The sequence below is a fragment of the Oncorhynchus keta genome, chromosome 11, assembly GCF_023373465.1.
Source record: "Oncorhynchus keta strain PuntledgeMale-10-30-2019 chromosome 11, Oket_V2, whole genome shotgun sequence".
NCBI lineage: Eukaryota > Metazoa > Chordata > Actinopteri > Salmoniformes > Salmonidae > Oncorhynchus > Oncorhynchus keta.
In genome coordinates this window covers 51,831,922-51,850,885 of record NC_068431.1, presented here as the reverse complement: position 1 = coordinate 51,850,885, position 18,964 = coordinate 51,831,922, and the positions used below count along the sequence as shown (strand labels likewise).

The window sequence follows — 18,964 nt, the reverse complement described above, 5'->3', positions numbered from 1 at the left end:
TAAACTACCCACTGGACACAAACTGGCCACAAACCATTCGTCAACGTAATTTGTCAGCTCAATGTGACGTGGAATCTACATGGAAAAAACATTGGATTTGGAAAGTAATTCACGTAAACTGTTGTTTTAACGGTGAAATTTCAACCACAGAATTATGTCATCACGGAAAACAAATTTCAACATTGACAAACTTTTTTACCTTTAAAACAACGTCAGATCTTCAACGTTATATCCACGGTGATATTTTAAGGCTCCGGAGTGGCGCAATGCTCGAGGCATCACTACAGACCCTGGTTTGATCCCGGGCTGTATCACAACCGGTCATGATCGGGAGTCGCATAGTGTGGTGCACAATTGGCCAAGCATTGTCTGGGTTAGGGGAGGATTTGCCCTAGGTAGGCTGACATTGTACAATAAGAATTTGTTCTTAACTGACTTGTCTAGATAATAATAAAAATGAGAAAAAAAATACAATAGGCTGAGAAGTACATCCTACTGGAGAATTGATCTACAATACATGACCAAAAGTATGTGGAGTTGGTCCCCCCTTTGCTGCTATTACAGCCTTCACTCTTCTGGGAAGGCTTTCCACCAGATGTTGGAACATTGAAGCAGGGACTTGCTTCCATTCAGCCACAAGGGAATGAGTGATGTTGGGTGATTAGGCCTGGCTTGCAGTCGGCGTTCCAATTCATCCCAAAGGTGTTCAATGGAGTTGACATCAGGGCTCTGCGCAGGCCATTCAAGTTCTTCCACACCGATCTTGACAAACCATTTTTGTATGGACTTCGCATTGTGCACGGGGGCATTGATTGCTGAATCAGGAAAGGGCCTTCACCAACTATTGCCACAAAGTTGGAAGCACAGAATTGCCTACAATATCATTGTATGGTGTAGGGTTAAGGTGTCCCTTCACTGGAACTAAGGGGCCTAGCCCAAACCATGAAAAACAGCTCCATTATTTCCTTCTCCACCAAACTTTACAGAATAATCGGAATTGGGCAGCCTGTGTAAACACAGCCTCATTGTTTCTATATAGATTACTAGAGAAAATAAATTGATGAAAATAAAAGCAGTTATTATAATTTTGTTCCAAACCAAAGTCATCAGGGGTTCCAAACCAAAGTCATGCATACATTCCAAATGAAGATGAGGTGGGGTGGGGCTGTGGCATACCTAAACAATATTAAGATGACGCCGGAGAGGATGGCTGCCGTTTCATGGTCTCTTAACCAACTGTGCTATTTTGTTAGTTTTTTTGTATTTTGTCGCTTATTTTGTACATAATGTTGCTGCCACCATCTTTTATGACTGAAAAGAGATTCTGGAAATCAGAACAGCGATTACTCACCTTGAACAGGATGAAGAATATCTCTTTAATGATTGGGACGAGAGGGATTTACTCCAGACACCCGAACAGGCCCTCATCCCCGTCATTCCCAGGAGAAGAAGAGATCTTGTGAGGATCCGCCGACGAGTGGTTAATCTGCCTTTGCCATCCATACTATTGGCCAATGTACAATCGCTGGATAATAAATTGGACGAACTAAAAGCACGTGTATCCTATCAACGGGACATTAAAAACTGTAATCTTATGTTTCACCAAGTCGTGGCTGAACGACGACATGAATAATATACAGCTGGCGGGTTATACACTCTATCGGCAGGATAGAACAGCAGCCTCTGGTAAGACAAGGGGTGGCGGTCTATGTATATTTGTAAACAACAGCTGGTGCAGAATATCTACCTCTACCTGAGGTAGAGTATCTAATGAAAAGCTGTAGACAACACTATCTACCTAGAGCGTTTTCATATGTAATTTTTCGTAGCTGTCTACATACCACCACTAGACCGCACTCAATGAGGTGTATACCACCATAAGCAAACAGGAAAATGCTCATCCAGAGGTGGCGCACCTAGTGGCAGGGAACTATAATGCAGGGAAACGTAAATCTGTTTTACCAAATTTCTACCAGCATGTTAAATGCGCAACCAGAAGGGAAAAAAACTCTAAACCACCTTTACTCCACACACAGAGACGCGTACAAAGCTCAACTGCCCCAACAGATTCACAGATAATGCAACCTCTATTGCACTCCACACTGCCCTTTCACACCTGGACAAAAGAAACACCTATGTGAGAATGCTAATCATTGACTACAGCTCAGCGATCAACAACATAGTGCCCTCAAAGCTCATTACTAACCTAAGGACCCTGGGACTAAACACCTCAGTCTGCAACTGGATCCTGGAGCCTCCCCCAGGTTGTAAGGGTAGGTAACAACACATCCGCCCCGCTGATCCTCAATACGGGGGCCCCTCAGGGGTGCGTGCTTAGACCCCTCCTGTACTCCCTGTTCACTCATGACTGCACGGCCAGGCACGACTCCAACACCATCATAAAGTTTGCCGACGACACAACAGTGGTAGGCGGATTACCAACAACAACGAGACAGCATGTAGGGAGGAGGTCAGAGACCTGGCCATGTGGTGCCAGGACAACAACCTCTCCCTCAACGTGATCAAGACTAAGGAGATTCTCATCGACGGGGCTGTAGTGGAGCAGGCTGAGAGCTTCAAGTTCCTTTGTTTCCACATCACCAACAAACTTAAATGGTCCAAGCACACCAAGACAGTTATGAAGAGGGCACAACAAAACGAATTCCCCCTCAGTAGTCTGAAAAGATTTGGCATGGGTCCTCAGGACCTCAAAAGGTTCTACAGCTGCACCATCGAGAACATTGGTTGCATTACTGCCTGGTATGGCAACGGCTCGGGCCTCCAACCGCAAGGCACTACCGAGGGTAGTGCGAACGACCCAGTACATCACTGGGGCCAAGCTTCCTGCCATCCAGGACCTCTATACCAGGCAGTGTCAGAGGAAGGCCCTAAAAATGGTCAAAGACTCCAGCCACCCTAGTCATAGACTGTTCTCTCTGCTACCACACGGCAAGCAGTACCTGAGCCCCAAGTCTAGGTCCAAAACGCTTTTAAACAGCTTCTAACCCCAAGCCATAAGACTCCTGAACAGCTAATCAAATGGTTACCCAGACTATTTGCATTGCCCCCACCCCTCTTTTACGCTGCTGCTACTCTCTGTTATTATCTATGCATAAGTCACCTGAATAACTCTACCCATATTTATACACTGCTCCAAAAAATAAAGGTAACACTAAAATAACACATCCTAGATCTGAATGAATGAAATATTCTTATTAAATACTTTTTTCTTTACATAGTTGAATGTGCTGACAACAGAATCACACAAGAATTATCAATGGAAATCAAATTTATCAACCCATGGAGGTCTGGATTTGGAGTCACACTCAAAATTAAAGTGGAAAACCACACTACAGGCTGATCGAACTTTGATGTAATGTCATTAAACAAGTCAAAATGAGGCTCAGTAGTGTGTGTTGCCTCCATGTGCCTGTATGACCTCCCTACAACGCCTGGGCATGCTCCTGATGAGGTGGCTGATGGTCTCCTGAGGGATCTCCTCCCAGATCTGGACTAAAGCATCCGCCAACTCCTGGACAGTCTGTGGTGCAACGTGGCGTTGGTGGATGGAGCGAGACATGATGTCCCAGATGTGCTCAATTGGATTCAGGTCTGGGGAACGGGTGGTCCAGTCCATAGCATCAATGCCTTCCTCTTGCAGGAACTGCTGACACACTCCAGCCACATGAGGTCTAGCATTGTCTTGCATTAGGAGAAACCCAGGGCCAACCGCACCAGCATATGGTCTCACAAGGGTTCTGAGGATCTCATCTCGGTACCTAATGGCAGTCAGGCTACCTGGCTGTGCGGCCCCCCAAAGAAATGCCACGCCACACCATGACTGACCCACTGCCAAACCGGTCATGCTGGAGGATGTTACAGGCAGCAGAACATTCTCCACGGCGTCTCCAGACTCTGTCACATGTGCTCAGTGTGAACCTGCTTTCATCTGTGAAGAGCTCAGGGCACCAGTGGCGAATTCTCCAATCTTGGTGTTCTCTGGCAAATGCCAAACGTCCTGCACGGTGTTGGGCTGTAAGCACAACCCCCACCTGTGGACGTCGGGCCCTCATACCACCCTCATGGAGTCTGTTTCTGACCGTTTGAGCAGACACATGCACATTTGTGGCCTGCTGGAGGTCATTTTGCAGGGCTCTGGCAGTGCTCCTCCTGCTCCTCCTTGCACAAAGGCGGAGGTAGCGGTCCTGCTGCTGGGTTGTTGCACTCCTACAGCCTCCTCCACGTCTCCTAATGTACTGGCCTGTCTCCTGGTAGCGCCTCCATGCTCTGGACACTACGCTGACAGACACAGCAAACCTTCTTGCCACAGCTCGCATTGATGTGCCATCCTGGATGAGCTGCACTACCTGAGCCACTTGTGTGGGTTGTAGACTCCGTCTCATGCTACCACTAGAGTGAAAGCACTGCCAGCATTCAAAAGTGACCAAAACATCAGCCAGGAAGCAGAGGAACTGAGAGGTGGTCTGTGGTCACCACCTGCAGAACCACTCTTTTATTGGGGGTGTCTAATTGCCTATAATTTCCACCTGTTGTCTATTCCATTTGCACAACAGCATGTGAAATGTATTGTCAATCAGTGTTGCTTCCTAAGTGGACAGTTTGATTTCACAGAAGTGTGATTGACATTGTGTTGTTTAAGTGTTCCCCTTATTTTTTTGAGCAGTGTACATCACCTCAATTACCTCGACTAACAATTTTGTAGGTATTATTTGTTTAAACTACATTGTTGGTTTAAGGGAATGTAAAATAAGCATTTCACTGTAAGGTCTACAGCTGTTGTATTCAGCATATGTGACAAATAATATATGATTTCATTTTGATTTGTACAAGGAATTCAGAGAAGACTAAACGTCCAATCAATCCCACATAAGACTGAGAGTGGACATTTGCCCATCCATAGGGCAATTGTGGTTGTTGTCAATAAACAAAGCCTCTCTGCTGTTTGCGGCTCCTTGTCTAAGACAAGAATCAAGTAGAGCTCATCAGTGGCCTCCCTGCTGAACAAAATAATTGTATAGACCAGCATAGGCTGATGTTTTTATACATGTTTTATTATGAAGCATATTCTAGTTTTATAGCTATACAACTATACTGAACGATTATATACAGTAGGTTCGCCGTGTTTTTGCTGGTGGCCAGCCTTCTCTGTGTTTTGGACACTGGTCACCAGCAAAACCAGCATCAGAGCACTTGATTATTTAAGACAGGAAATTACATATACCATAAGGACTTACTTTAAGGGCCTAGTTTTTCTCTAATACAATGGCCACATCAGGCCTGCAAGCCACATTATGCTGGTTTGCAAAGTTATTAATTCCTACTGGAATCCAGCCTGAGTGTCGATATCCAACAATTGGAATTTATTCACCCACAATCAGTACTTAGAATGCCTACTATGGTTAGAAAGATGAATACATGAAACTACCTAAACTATTTAAATCGGAACAACCATTTCAGTAACAGGTACGTTAGGTTCAACTAACAGATTGGATTAGCATAAGCTGATCAGCAGCCTACCAGTATAAGCATGCCACCAACATACCAGCATCACCAGCTTTACCAGCTGGTTGGCCAGCCTAACTAGATAGACCATGCTGGTCAGACCAGCTTGACCAGCATGGACCATCTTGACGTTTTTGTCCGATTTTTGTCAGTAGGGCTGCAGTCACTCGTCTTTGTTATCTGTCTGTGACTCTTTCTCACCCTCTCACCATCCACCCATCCCCCTGCTCCATCACAGGTGGGAACAGAGACGTGCTGGTCAGCCCCGGCTCATACTTCTTCCTCTCCAACAGCTGTGGTCAGGGAGAGGAGTGGCTCAAGACCCTCAACAAGGGTGTCTGGATACCCTTTACAGGTAGCATCACTATTAACATACATATACACTACTAAACACTCATTGCCACACTCAAATGCATACACTTGGCGCTCTCACTGTCTTGAACAAACAATCACATCAGTCATGCCGTATAATTTGTTTTAGCTCAACAGACCAGAGTCCTCCAGTCTGCACAGGGCTTAGCCCAACCCTGTGTGTACCCCTCTGCCTCCTTGGTGGGCACAGCTGTGTGTCTGCCTTGGCTGGGTGCCTGCTGGGCTTCACACAATACCCAGTTTGCACATAACATTCTGAGAACCATATGTGAGGGGAAGGGGGATACTTAGTCAGTTGCACAACTGAACGCAAATCAACCAAAATGTGTCTTCCGCATTTAACCCAACCACTCTGAACCAGAAAGGTGAGGAGGACTGCCTTAATCGACATCATCAGCACCCGGGGAGCAGTTGCTGTTAGGGGTTAACTGCCTTGCTCAAGTGTAGAACTGCAGATTTTTCCAATTTGCCATTTCTGGGATTCAAACCAGTGATCTTTCAGTTACTAGCCCAACACTTAACTGCTAGGCTACATGCATCCCAACACAATCTGTTTCTTAAAGCATGGTGAGAGCGTGGTTGTACTATGGTTATTTTGCCTACGACCTTCCCAAAACTTTATGGGAATGGTGCAGGACAAGTGGCGACCCGGCAGAGCCCCACCTGTTTTGAGCCCCACATTTTTAGCAAAAAATGTTGGCATGTTATTTTGGCATTAATAGGTGTCACATATCAGTTTGCAAACAATGTAAAGAATACATTAATAAATAATTGACTTTCTAAAGCCACATACCATTGTCCAAAACACAGAGAAGCTAGCTCAGTGCTTTCTGTGGTGGTGGGGCAGCCAGTGCAAAATATGGAGCGTAGGGATTGGTAATGTTCTCTAATTGTCAACATCATACTTTCAAAATCTTAGCTAGCAGTCATCATCATGAATCAGGTTGACAATCTACTGGCAAATACTTTTTAATCCTTGTCATATGAAGAGAAATAACAAAGAGAAATTCTAGATCAAACGTATCGGTGCTCATTGGCCATTGGACATAAACATTACACAACAAGTTGGAAATCGCAAATTCAAGAATGAGTGGTTTGGAAGGAATCAGTGGCTAACTGCAAGCATGACTAAGGCAATCACTAGTCTGCTATTCTGTGGAGTGGGTGTGTGGTCCCGAGTCTGGGTTTAAGGGTCTCTTTTCCAAGCTTAAAATGATGAACATTCAACATTTGCCATACTGTCAATCCAGCATGATTTCTGCCACGCTCAAAACAACTTTCAACTCAGAACTGGGAAATTTGACTTCTGTGAGTTCAAGACAACTGGGAACTCAGGAAAACACTATTTTTATTTATTTATTGAATATCCGAAACATACTTGCAGTGAAGATGCTCAACAACTACATCATACCAATCATCCAACAGACTCCCATTCAGAGTGACACACAGAAGCATCCAGAGTCAATGCCCTGCTCAAGGGCACATTGACAAATCTACCACAAGGCTAAAAAACATGAACCTGAACCCTCCAAGATCCCCCACAGTTCCCCAATAGCTGTCCCTCAACCATTCACGACCCCTCCCACAGTAAAAAAAAAAATACAATTAATTCCAACGATCAGTCTAAAACTTTGCGCGCGCACTGCGCCGAACCTGGAAATTGCGCCTAACCTGGAATAATACATTGTGATCACTTGCATTTCAAAGATGATGGAGAAAAATAAATAATAAATATGCATGATTTTTTCTCTGTATTATTTTATACCAGATCTAATGTGTTATATTCTCTTACATTAATTTAACATTTCCACAAACTTCAAAGTGTTTCCTTTCAAATAGTATCCAGAATATGCATATCCTTGCTTCAGGTCCTGAGCTACAGGGAGTTAGATTTGGGTATGTCGTTTTTGGCAAAAATTGAAAAAAAGGCTCCGATCCTTAAGAGGTTTTCTTTAAGAGGGCAAGTCAGCCATATCAGCTGTGTTTTTTAAAGGCAGTAAATGAGGCTGAATTAACTGTTTTGCTGCCAGACAAGGTTCTGCTGATAGTCAGGTGCAGCAGTGGTAAGGTGTTGGGACAGTTTTATGTAGGCCCTAACAGTTTGTGGGCACTGTTTGTCACCGTTATAGTGCAATTAATGTATTGTTTAGTGTTGTGTAGTGGCTTTGCTGGCATGCATCCCCCAAATTTTGCACTACCATTCCAACATTTGGGGTAACTTAGAAATGTCATTGTTTTTGAAAGAAAAGCCATATTTTTGCCCATTAAAATAACATCAATTTGATCAGAAATACAGTGTAGACGTTGTTAATGTTGTAAATGACTGTTGTAGCTGGAAACGGATGATTTTTAATGGAATATGTACAGTACGTAGGCATACAAAGGCATACATTATCAGCAACCATCACTCTTGTGTTCCAATGACACATTGTGTTAGCTAATCCAAGTTTATCATTTAATCCCCAGTTTACAATTGGCTCATTAATCCCCCTCCTCTCCCCTGTAACTATTCCCCAGGTCGTTGCTGCAAATGAGAACATGTTCTCAGTCAACTTACCTGGTAAAATAACAGATAAATAAACAAATAAAATTTAAAAAAAATAAAAGGCTAAAGTGACTCCAACGCTTTGAACGGTAGTATACATGCCAACATCGCCACTGTGCAGGACATTGTCAGCACATTTAAGGAATTTGACAAAAAACATTATTCTCTTGGTATTTCATTCCTTTAACAGAAAATGTCCTAAAACTTAAAACATGGCTACATTTAATATACATTTTGATGTTCTATGAACTGGGAATGTTCTCAAATAGTTCAGTGAATGTTAAGAAACAACGTTCTTCTGTGGGATTCTTTGTACTTTATGTTTCCTACAGGTCTCCTCATTGTTCTATTTAAAGCCATAATCTCAAATCACAGGTTGGCGGTACCTTAATTTGGGAGGACAGGCACATGGTAATGGCAGGAGTGGAATAAGTGGAAAGGTGTCAACAACATCAATACATGGTTTCCAGGTGTTGGATGCCATTCCATTTGCTCCGTTCCTGTCATTATTATGAGCTGTCCTCCCCTCAACAGCCTCCACTGTCTCAAAATGTTCTGCGAACGTTACGAAAACTTCCATAAAAAAAACAAAAGAAAACTTTAGTAACATTTAGAGACTGTTATAAGGCTGTTATTTAAAAACATAAAAGTTCCGTTCTCAGCATAAACAAAACTCTGAGTGTGTTCAGGTGTGTTATCCGTGCCCACTAATTGACACACCTGATCTTAATAAGTGCTTGTTTTCTTTGAAATGGGGTCTATTTGAATAAACTGAAATGAACCGATTTGTATGCATAAAAAAACATGGCACGCTAGCTCCATTCTGGTTGTGCAGTGGACTAATTCCATGGATAAAGAACAGAAGATTATTGGTTTGAATGCACCTTTCATTGTTCTCTATTTTTTATTCTATTTAATAAAACATTTGAACAGAAACCCTCCAAAAAGTCATTCATAAACCTTTTTAATGTCCATATGTACTAGGAAGCTAAGTATTTGTTTCTTGAGCTTCAAAAATGTGACGAATCAAAGTGCCTCGGGCTTTGAAATGTAAATAATTATTCTTATTGAAAGTAAGAGAATGCCGTGGTCAAGGCTACGACGGCGCCAGTGCAATGTGTGGAGCTTACTCTTTGTTCAAAAGCACATATCAGGCCGAGAGCATAATGCTTCTTTACGTAGGCCTAGTTCTTTCGGAGTTTTAGTTTCAAACAACGATCTCTCTGCAGCCGAGACAGTTACAGGGATTGTTAAAACACCTTGAATGCCATAGCAACATCAGGGAACCTGGGCAGAAGGGAGTGGAGGTTCAAATACAGCATTGATCTTTAATTGAACCTCTCGCATTCTCCTTTATTGCAAGCATTAACATGCTACAGAAAGATATTAACTGTATAGGAATGCCTGGGACAGGTCGTCTGGATACTGGACAGCTGAAAAATTGGCAGATGCAAACAGATTATATTTTTTTTTGTGGACAACAGTTCTTGAGGGATTAAAAAAAAATTAGTTTGAGCCCTCAGTTCAGTTTGTTTGAGCCCTCAGTTCATACTGGTGAACCACTGTTTGAGTTGTGTGGTTGCAATATCAACAGTCCCTTATCTCTGGTATATCTTGGCATGTATAATTCATGATTAAGTTTAAATATTGTGCAGTGCAATGGACATATAATGCACAATGTATCAGGAAAGACTGTCTGGGTTGTCAATACTCAGTATAGAAAACAGTGGACCTGCAGGCCGTGGTGAAAACATTTGCAACACGCAAAGTTGCTTACTGTAGCTACTATAGGCCTCTTCCATCGCATATTGAAGTTTAGATTTTTATTCGTCACATGAACATTTTTGTGAAAAAGTACATTTTGGGTGCGCTCTGTCATCACGCACTGATTGTTATCTGCAAAAAGTCAATTTGATTGAAACATACCGCTGGTGGGGGGAAAAAATCACATATTGGAAGGAAACCTACTTTTTTCAAAGAGAAATAAATACAAAAATAGACAGAGAGAGAGTAGCAGCGAGGACTTCAGAAGACCAGGGGAGTATCTCAAATTGGATTTAATTTAATTTACCGTGTCCTTGATTGCAGCCTATTTGTGTAGGGCAAGCTATTAGCCAGACAAAACCGCTGAGATCAACAATCGTGGCAAAATGTATCGTCAAGCCTATTACTATTTTCATAATTATTAGGCTATTTGATGTGTAATTGTTTTGAAAAAGTATATAAATAGCAGCTAAATACTGTATATAGCTATAGATAGTAGGTTAAACTGCATAATGAAACAATCCATAGTAACCTAGTGTTTTGAAGGTGAACTGACAATTACTTAAGTGATAATGCCAGAGAAGACGGTGTTTGGAGGATATTGTGTTGTCAGACCCGAGACGAAGTCGAGGGCCGGCTGACCTTGCCAATATATCCTCCAAACATTGGCTTCGAGGGCATTATCACTTTTATACAATGGGTTACTAACTTATTCAAATATTGATTGACATATTTAAAAAATATACATGTTATTTTGATTAATTCATTCATACTATTTCATCCTTCCATAAGACATAGTCCTGACACAAATATAGGGTTGCTACCGAAGCCAGCTGGTCATTTTGTTCTATCGGTTTGGTTGCCAGAGATGTGACCTAGTCGTTCAGTCTTTTTGTTCTGTATTTATGGATGAACAACCAATGTGAAACCAAAAACATACGTTCCCACAACTTCCAAAGAACCAAATGTGCTAGCTGGGTAGTTACCCAAAGAGTAGGTCATTCAGAACCAGCAATCCCTAATTGGCAAGCCTGGTAAACTCAAAGGCAGCATTGGGTTTACCAGCATAGCAAACTAGCATACGCAACAACTCTGCAAAATGTGTCCTACCCGGTTGGAAAACAGTAACGAACATAAGACGCAGCACCCCTTCTGTGGGCAGAGGGTTCTTGAAATTTAACATCCAATAAACACTTAGCTGTTTTTGCTAATACAAAATTCTCCAAACCTCAAAAGGAGGCGTGACAACAACGTGATTTTGAGGTATGGCCCTTCAAGCCACATCAGCCTCAACGTACAGGGTGGGCATAGAGTGGTTCCACATAGAGGTCTGAAAACAGAGCACAGAAGCACAAGAGGGTGTACCCACGCGCAAGCACGCACGCACACACAGATTGAGCTGAGATAGCCCATGAGATGTGCAGGCCTTGTGCTGACTTCCCTAATGTGAGGAAATATTGATCCTTACGCACAGACCTGAGACAGGCATTGGAAGAATGACTTACATAACCATCCTTTAATATTTCCATCAAAGAACGACAACATCAGGCCATAACAGAGGACATTCACTGAGCCAAAATACTCCCTGTTCTGCTCATGAAGACCTAAATGTCCTTAGATTACTGTTGTGCCTATCACAGGAATCTCACCCCGGAGCCTGGTCAATGCACAGCAACACATTTCACAAGAGAGATTAACATTCCCAATGAATTCCCCGCACCACTCCGGAGCAGTTAGTCCTTACTTCACTGAGCCTATTGCCTCTCTCCGACACGTCCTTCAGGAGAGAGATTTTCACAGATTAGAGGCCATCATGGCTCACTGAGGCCGTACATCCGCCTCTTTAACATCCAGCCAATGTCCAGCAAGAGAGTCAGAGAGCCAGACTCAGCTGGGGCTGGGGCTTATCTGTGGCCAGTTTAGCCCCATATAGTCTTGGACCACAAGGGGTGGTTCATAATAGCTCAGTGGAAAATTACTCTATTAGGGTCTGGCTGCCTCTAGGCAGAGTAGTATGCTAGGACAGAGGGGAGTGGGGGGAAAAAAGGGTTCAAACTAATTTATTATTTTGTCAATCTGTGACAATGTTCTCCCTTGTTAATGATTCCCGGCCAGGGAGAGATAGGAGATACAGAGGGTGCCGGTGCCACCTTGGCCATGCTCCAGTGAGTATGGTGGGGGATAGTTTGATACAGGAGGGAGGTGGGGTAGAGACTAGAGGGGTGGAGTAGGCAGGGGCTGGGGAGGGGGCTGAGCCAGGCTAAATAAAAGAGAGAGTCCAAGACAAAACACTGTGTACTTGTTCTTGTGGTGGGACCGTGGGGATCTTTGAAGGGACCCTAAGGACCACGACGTGAGGAAACAAACATAACCTAATTGGTGAGAAAGAGAGCAGCTCAGGGGGGGACTGAGAGCGCATTGGACAGGGAGGGATGACACTGGCACATTCCTGAAGCATGAGGAGGATTGGATAGGACAAGGAGGGAGAGACACGTGCCGCAAGGACATAGCTTGCTAAGTGGTGCTTACCAAGCACAATTACTGCTGGACAACGCTGGAACGCTAACTTAATCTCTTCTGGGTGGGGAGGGAATAATATACTCCCTGTGGTTGTCAGTCGTCACTTCTACAATAACACGGACACCTTCTTCTAGGAGAGCTGGTTGACTCTTTTGTTAACACAATCCAGGTTGAAAGTGGTTCCTCTGGATGTTCAATGCTCACCAGATTGAGTTCAGTTAAGCATCGTGGAAGGACTTGTGCCCTGGGAACCAAGGCTGAGGTGAGCGTGAGAGGAGCCGAGCTACTGTACAACTGCCTCCTCGATAGTCTTTATCTGCATTCAGCAACAACGTGTGGAGGAACTTTCCTAAACATTTACAGTGTTTAGTGGTGAAAAGGACCAGTAGAAAAGGACCAGTAATCATTTGAACGTTTAGTGTTGCTGGACTCTCCTATCTCCTGTTAAGTCATTATCTTAGGAATCTAAAGAGGGGAACTTAGCCGCCAAAAATAAAGATGGGTTTTTACTTTCCAAAGTTCAACATCCCCGTAATACATTTTGATATGACTCATGTTCCCATGGTTGTTCTATTCATTGGCATGTTTGCTCCATTGCATGCCTGAGTGATTGCGAGTTTGTGATATGTCAGGTATGTCACAATGCTTCTTCTTGTAGGATGACATTCTTTCCATTGGAATGCTAATTCTTCTGATTAGGTCACCTAGTTGAGCTCAAGGACCATTGTTGAGCATCGCCAAGGAATGCCCCTGCCTCCTCATTTCTCGAGTCGTCAGAGCAAGGAGCCTTATCTGTTTACCTGAAGAAAGAAACGGAGGAGGGAAGAGGAGGAGGGAGGGGGAGAAGAAACAGAACAGAAAGTAACAGACAAGAGAGAGTTTCCAAAAAAACAGAGAGGTAGATAGGGGTGGGCCGCTTGGGAAAGAACACACTGGTCTCAGCAGCGCCGAGACATTTGAGTCCTCTCATAATCCCCCATCAAACAGTCTGGCCGGAGAGGAGAGAGGGGAAGAAAAGAGGTGAAAAGAGAGAGAGATTTGGACTGGGAGAAAAGAATTGTGAAGAGAACAGAGAAGATGCCGGAGAACAAGGCGACAGTGTGCAGGACCAGCAGCTACCTGTCCCATCCTGCTTACAGGAAGATCAAGCGGGTGCTGAGCTTCAGGAGGCGTGAGTATCTCAGGCCCACAGAGACACACAGACCTACGACAGAGCGGTAGTGTGAGGCAGGCTGCGGAAATAGGTGGTTTGGAGCATGGAGGGTTCGAGTCCACTCGTCTGAAGAAGGGAAGCTCCCTGAACCATCAAAATCATCCTCTGTTCATTCATTTAGCCTGGTTGATCTTAAATTCTCTCCACCCCCAGGCGTGTTTGGCCAGCGGTTGGAGGAGACGGTTCTGTATGAGCGGCGTTACGGCGTCCATATGGCACCTCTGGTGGTGGAGCAGTGTGTGGACTTCATCCGGGAGCGGGGTCTTCTGGAGGTGGGGCTGTTCCGCCAGCCAGGCCAGGCCACGCTGGTCAAAGAGTTGCAGGATGCCTTCGATGCTGGGGAGAAGCCCTCCTTTGACAGGTAAGAGCTCTCCAGTCAACACAAACAGAAACACCACAGTTGAAAATGAAATTAGACCTATTGGCCAGCTATATCTGTATGTACCGTTATGTGTACCCCCATACGGTGGTAGAGATGTGCTGCATTTTAAGTGTGTGTGTATTTGACATCCTAGCAGTACAGACGTGCACACCGTGGCGTCGCTCCTGAAGCTGTATCTGCGGGAGCTGCCAGAGCCACTGGTGCCCTTCTCCAGATACCAGGACTTCCTGGTGTGTGGCAAAAACATCTCCTCTGAGAGGAAACAGGTAAGTTTCCATCCAGCTGCATCATGCACGCCATCCTGAGATACATCTGATGAACAGCGAGAGACACAACCACCATCCTCTGATCTGAAAGTTCTAAGGAGAAATGTAATTGATCAAGTCCATAGATGGTACTTACAACAATATCTTGCCCGGTGTCCCCAAGGGTTTGACAGAACTACAGCATCTTCTTCATGAACTTCCAGTGGCTAACTTTAACCTGCTAAATTACATCTGCCAGTAAGTCTACAATTGACCTGTCATTCATCAGCAAGATAATGTCAAGACAGCATCAAGATAGCAAGATAACATCAAGATCATTAGCAAGATATCATCAAGATAACATCAAATCTGCATACAACATACCTCACTTTCAATGCAATTTAAACGCAATACAAATATAATTGTTTGAATCACTAGACTTGTAGCTTACAACATACAGTACAACATACATTAACATCTGTTCAAACATGACACATTTCTGTATGTTATGTAGCAGCTGTGACAAAATCGACCCTGCCCAAGTCTCATACGGATAAATCACTGCCAATACAGGTTTTTGAACGAAGTCCAGTCCTATTCCAGCAGCAACAAGATGAGCACCCAGAACCTGGCTACTGTTTTCGGGCCCAACATCCTACGACCCAAAGCTGAAGATCCAGAGAGTATCATTGGAGGTGCGTGTGGGCATGTGAGAGTGTTGTTCAGGAAAAAGGACATGAATCAGAGATAGCCTACAGATATAGAGCCAGACAGAGACAGATATAGACCGATAAAGATAGGGGCTCTGTCTGTCTGTCTGTCTGTCTGTCTGTCTGTCTGTCTGTCTGTCTGTCTGTCTGTCTGTCTGTCTGTCTGTCTGTCTGTCTGTCTGTGTCTGCCCGGGTGGCCTTGAGACAGTGTTTATATCAACACAGTGTTGCGTACACGCAGAGTGCCATGTGATGCTGTTTGTACGTTGTTGGTACTGTATGTGTCCGGCTGTGACTCTTGTGTCCGTCCTTCTGTTCCCCAGGGGCAGCCGTGGTGCAGCAGCTCATGTCTGAGCTGATCAGGGAGCACCAGTGCCTTTTCTCCAGGGAGGGGGGAAACGTAGACGCCCCCGGTTCCTCACGACCAGATTCTTACCCCTGTCATAGATGGAAAGGAGACCCATTCGAGGGGGCGCATACCCAGCCCACTGCCCAGGCCCAGTCGCATGACTCCAGGCTTGGCATAACAGCCGAGCGCCTCCTACAACAACAGCTAGCCCACCATCCTTCCCCTTGCTCCCGCCAGCTCTCCCTGCCTCTGATTGCTGAGAGGAGAGGGTCAGCCCAAAGCCCGTGTGAAATCAGTTTAGCCACACGCCTGTTCAACACAGACCACCAGCAGCCAGCTGAGGGGTTCTCTCCAGTGATCCCTGCTGTTGGGTCTTTATACCACAGATACACTCCGTCCCATTCAGAGTCCCAGCCCCCTGAGACAGCACACAGCCCCCACCTTCACTCTCACCCTGCCTCCTCACTCACAGCCTCTGCTTCCACTGTGACAATACAGGCTGACCCAGACCACAGCAGCATGCTGCCCAGTGGCTGGACAGGCCCAGAGGGTCCCAGCTGGGCTGCAAAGCTGGGGACTACTGGCACCAGTGGAAGCAGTAAGGCTCAGGACAGCACTCTGTCTGTCTATGACAACTCGGACACACTCCAGAGCATTGATGAGGTGGCTGCTGATGGTGGTGTGGGCAGCACTGCTGGTCCAGTGGAGGTGGAGGTGGGCATGGCAAGCGTGGCAGACACCAGCAGCTCATGGTCCTTCTGTGAGATTCTGCCCCTGGACGATAGTGGGAGTGGTGTGGTCAGAGCTAGCCTAGGACGGAGGTCCACCAGGTTCCACTCCTTCAGGACTGACCCAGGAGAGGACCTCCATCCAAACTCCCTAGCCTCCTCCTCTGTCCCTACTGATGCCCCCCTGAGCACAGGCAGCTCGGAGGTCTTCCTGCCCTCTGACCCCCACGGCCCCCCGGCCTCCCAGGCCATGTACTGTCTCCTGGCTGGCCTCAGACAAGAGATGGCCAGGCAGAGGGCTGAGTTCGAGGCCAAGATCCAGAGGTAATGGAACTGTGAATAAATCACACCAATATATCAGCAGTCCTTTTCAAATGTCCATATATATTCTATATACAGTCTTCAGCATGTGTCAGGTTACACTAACATGATGTGATGCTGCATGCTACATTCTGGACCACAGTCCTGTAGTACCACCAGAGTGAAAGCTGTGTGTGTATAACTCCTTGTCCCCCTTTCTCCTGGCTCTCCCAGGTTTGAGCTGCGCAACGAGGCCCTCCACGGGGAGGTGGTGGGACTGCGGGCCAGCCTGGCGCAGCAGCGCCGCTGGTACAGTGTGGCCGAAATCAAGATCCGCAACGTGGAGCGTGCCCGGGCCGACGCCGACCGCCGCAACGCCACGCTGCAGATGGAAATGGAGCAGTTCTTCGACACCTTCGGAGAGCTGAGAGATGAGGCCAGTAAGAGCGAGCGCATCGTACAAAGCTTCTGATGGCCAGTCAGATTCGAGAAAGATGACACTATCAGAGCACTACAAGAGCAGCATCAGGAGCATGCAATCCCCCGTGATCTGAATGGAATATAGAGTGAACTGTCTGTTGCCATGATAAATCCATATTGGATTTGTCTCATAATGATCCATTCTTGAGGATGGTTCTAAAAGAAAGCTTTGCGATGGAACCAGCTGGGATGGACAACTCTGCTTGGATGTCTTGGACATAATGTAGTTCAGCCAGACACATTGATAACCAGAACAGAATGAGATGGAGATGACGGAGTGTAACACAAGCTATTGAACTCACTAAATGTTTCTAGGACTGAAATGAGCCCTAAATATACAGAATTAAAGCTTGGAGATTGACACTTACTGGATCTATAATGGAATGGATTGGCTGACAGCTGGGGGTTGGGATAACAGATAGCCCAAGACGCAATCAGTACATCCTGAGCCACATAGGAAAAGTACTGAAAGAGATGTTGAACACAGTGATGATCTAGGAAGTAACAGAACAAGCCAATGGAGCAGGGATATTCAAATCGTACCCTACGAGGTCCGGACTACTGCTGGTTTTATGTTCGACCTTCAAATGAATTGCACCCACCTGGTGTCCCAGGTCAAAATCAATTCCTGAATAGAGGGAAATAATGAGAACCCCCCCCAGTAAAACTGGCTTCGAGGTACAGATTTGAATTTGAGGTCCATAGAAAAAATATGTGTAAATGCAGAGAGGATGACCTATTCCCAATCTTTGACAAAATCCCACATCCATTTTGGCACCGTGTGAAAGCTGATCTTAAATATAATCTGATTTAGTGCTTCCAAGCATTTGGGTAATGTTCTGAGTTTGTCTAAGAAAATACTCATACATCCCCCCACTGCAATAATTATGAATGATGATATCATTTGGGACCCATCTGAACACTTTTCCCACCTTGTTATGACAGAACAGGCTGAGTAACACCTTTCAACAGTCTTATTAAGAATACAAGACATCAAATCAAATTGTACTTGTCACATGCTTCGTAAACAACAGGTATAGTCTAACAGTGAAATGCTCACTGATGGCTCCTTTTACAAACCATGTAGAGTTAAAGATAAAGATACATTTTTTATAACAGAAACAGTGACACGAGGGAAAAAAAAACAGTGAATAGCGAATAACAATAACAAATAAAAGGAACATGGCTACATACGGGGAGTACCAGTACTGAGTCGATTTGCAGGGAGGGGTACGCGGTCATTTAGGTAGTAATGCACATATAGGTAGGGGTAAAGTGACTAGGCAACAGGATAGATAAGACAGTAGAAGCAGCGTATGTGGTGAGTGTGTGTTTCTAAGTGTGGATGGTGTCAGTATGCATGTGCGTGGGTGATATGCGTGTTTGTGGCCGTTGTGTGTGTGTGTGTGTGTGTGTGTGTGTGTGTGTGTGTGTGTGTGCGTGCGTGCGTGCGTGCGTGCGTGCGTGCGTGCGTGCGTGCGTGTGTGCGTGTGTGTGTGTGTTGGGATGTCAGTGTAAGTATGTGTAAGTCAGTAGAGGCTGGTGGGAGGAGCTATAGGAGGATGGGCTCATTGTAATGGCTGGAATGGAATAAATAGAACAGAGTCAAACATTAGGCTTCCATATGTTTAATGTTTGATACAGTTCCATTGATTCCATTCCAGCCATTACCATGAACCCGTCCTCCTATAGCTCCTCCCACCAGCCTCCATTGGTTTAAATAGAGTCAGTGCAAGAGAGTTAGTGCAAAAAAGGTCAACGCACTTAGTCCAGATAGCCATTTGATTAGCTAGTTAGCTATCTTTTTTAGCATTCTTCTGGCTTGGGGGTAGA

The 18,964-nt window shown here is 45.1% G+C and overlaps 1 protein-coding gene across 3 annotated transcripts; it reads left to right on the top strand.

Annotated features, from left to right (window-relative positions):
* Window positions 1–12,487: 12,487 nt before the first annotated feature.
* LOC118390565 (rho GTPase-activating protein 24) lies at window positions 12,488–18,656 on the top strand. 3 transcript variants are annotated; one of them, XM_035781248.2, is made up of 7 exons: window positions 12,488–13,895; window positions 14,091–14,298; window positions 14,456–14,585; window positions 14,749–14,822; window positions 15,138–15,259; window positions 15,598–16,675; window positions 16,886–18,656. In XM_035781248.2, exons 1-7 carry the CDS (start codon window positions 13,802–13,804, stop codon window positions 17,121–17,123), a joined length of 1,944 nt encoding a protein of 647 aa, XP_035637141.1. In that variant the 5' UTR covers window positions 12,488–13,801; the 3' UTR covers window positions 17,124–18,656. The 3 variants fall into 3 exon arrangements, with proteins under 3 accessions (XP_035637141.1, XP_035637142.1, XP_035637140.1); XM_035781249.2 differs by having other exon boundaries at window positions 12,489–12,986; window positions 14,453–14,585; window positions 16,886–18,655; XM_035781247.2 differs by having other exon boundaries at window positions 12,489–13,895; window positions 14,453–14,585; window positions 16,886–18,655.
* The last annotated feature ends 308 nt before the right edge of the window (window positions 18,657–18,964 follow it).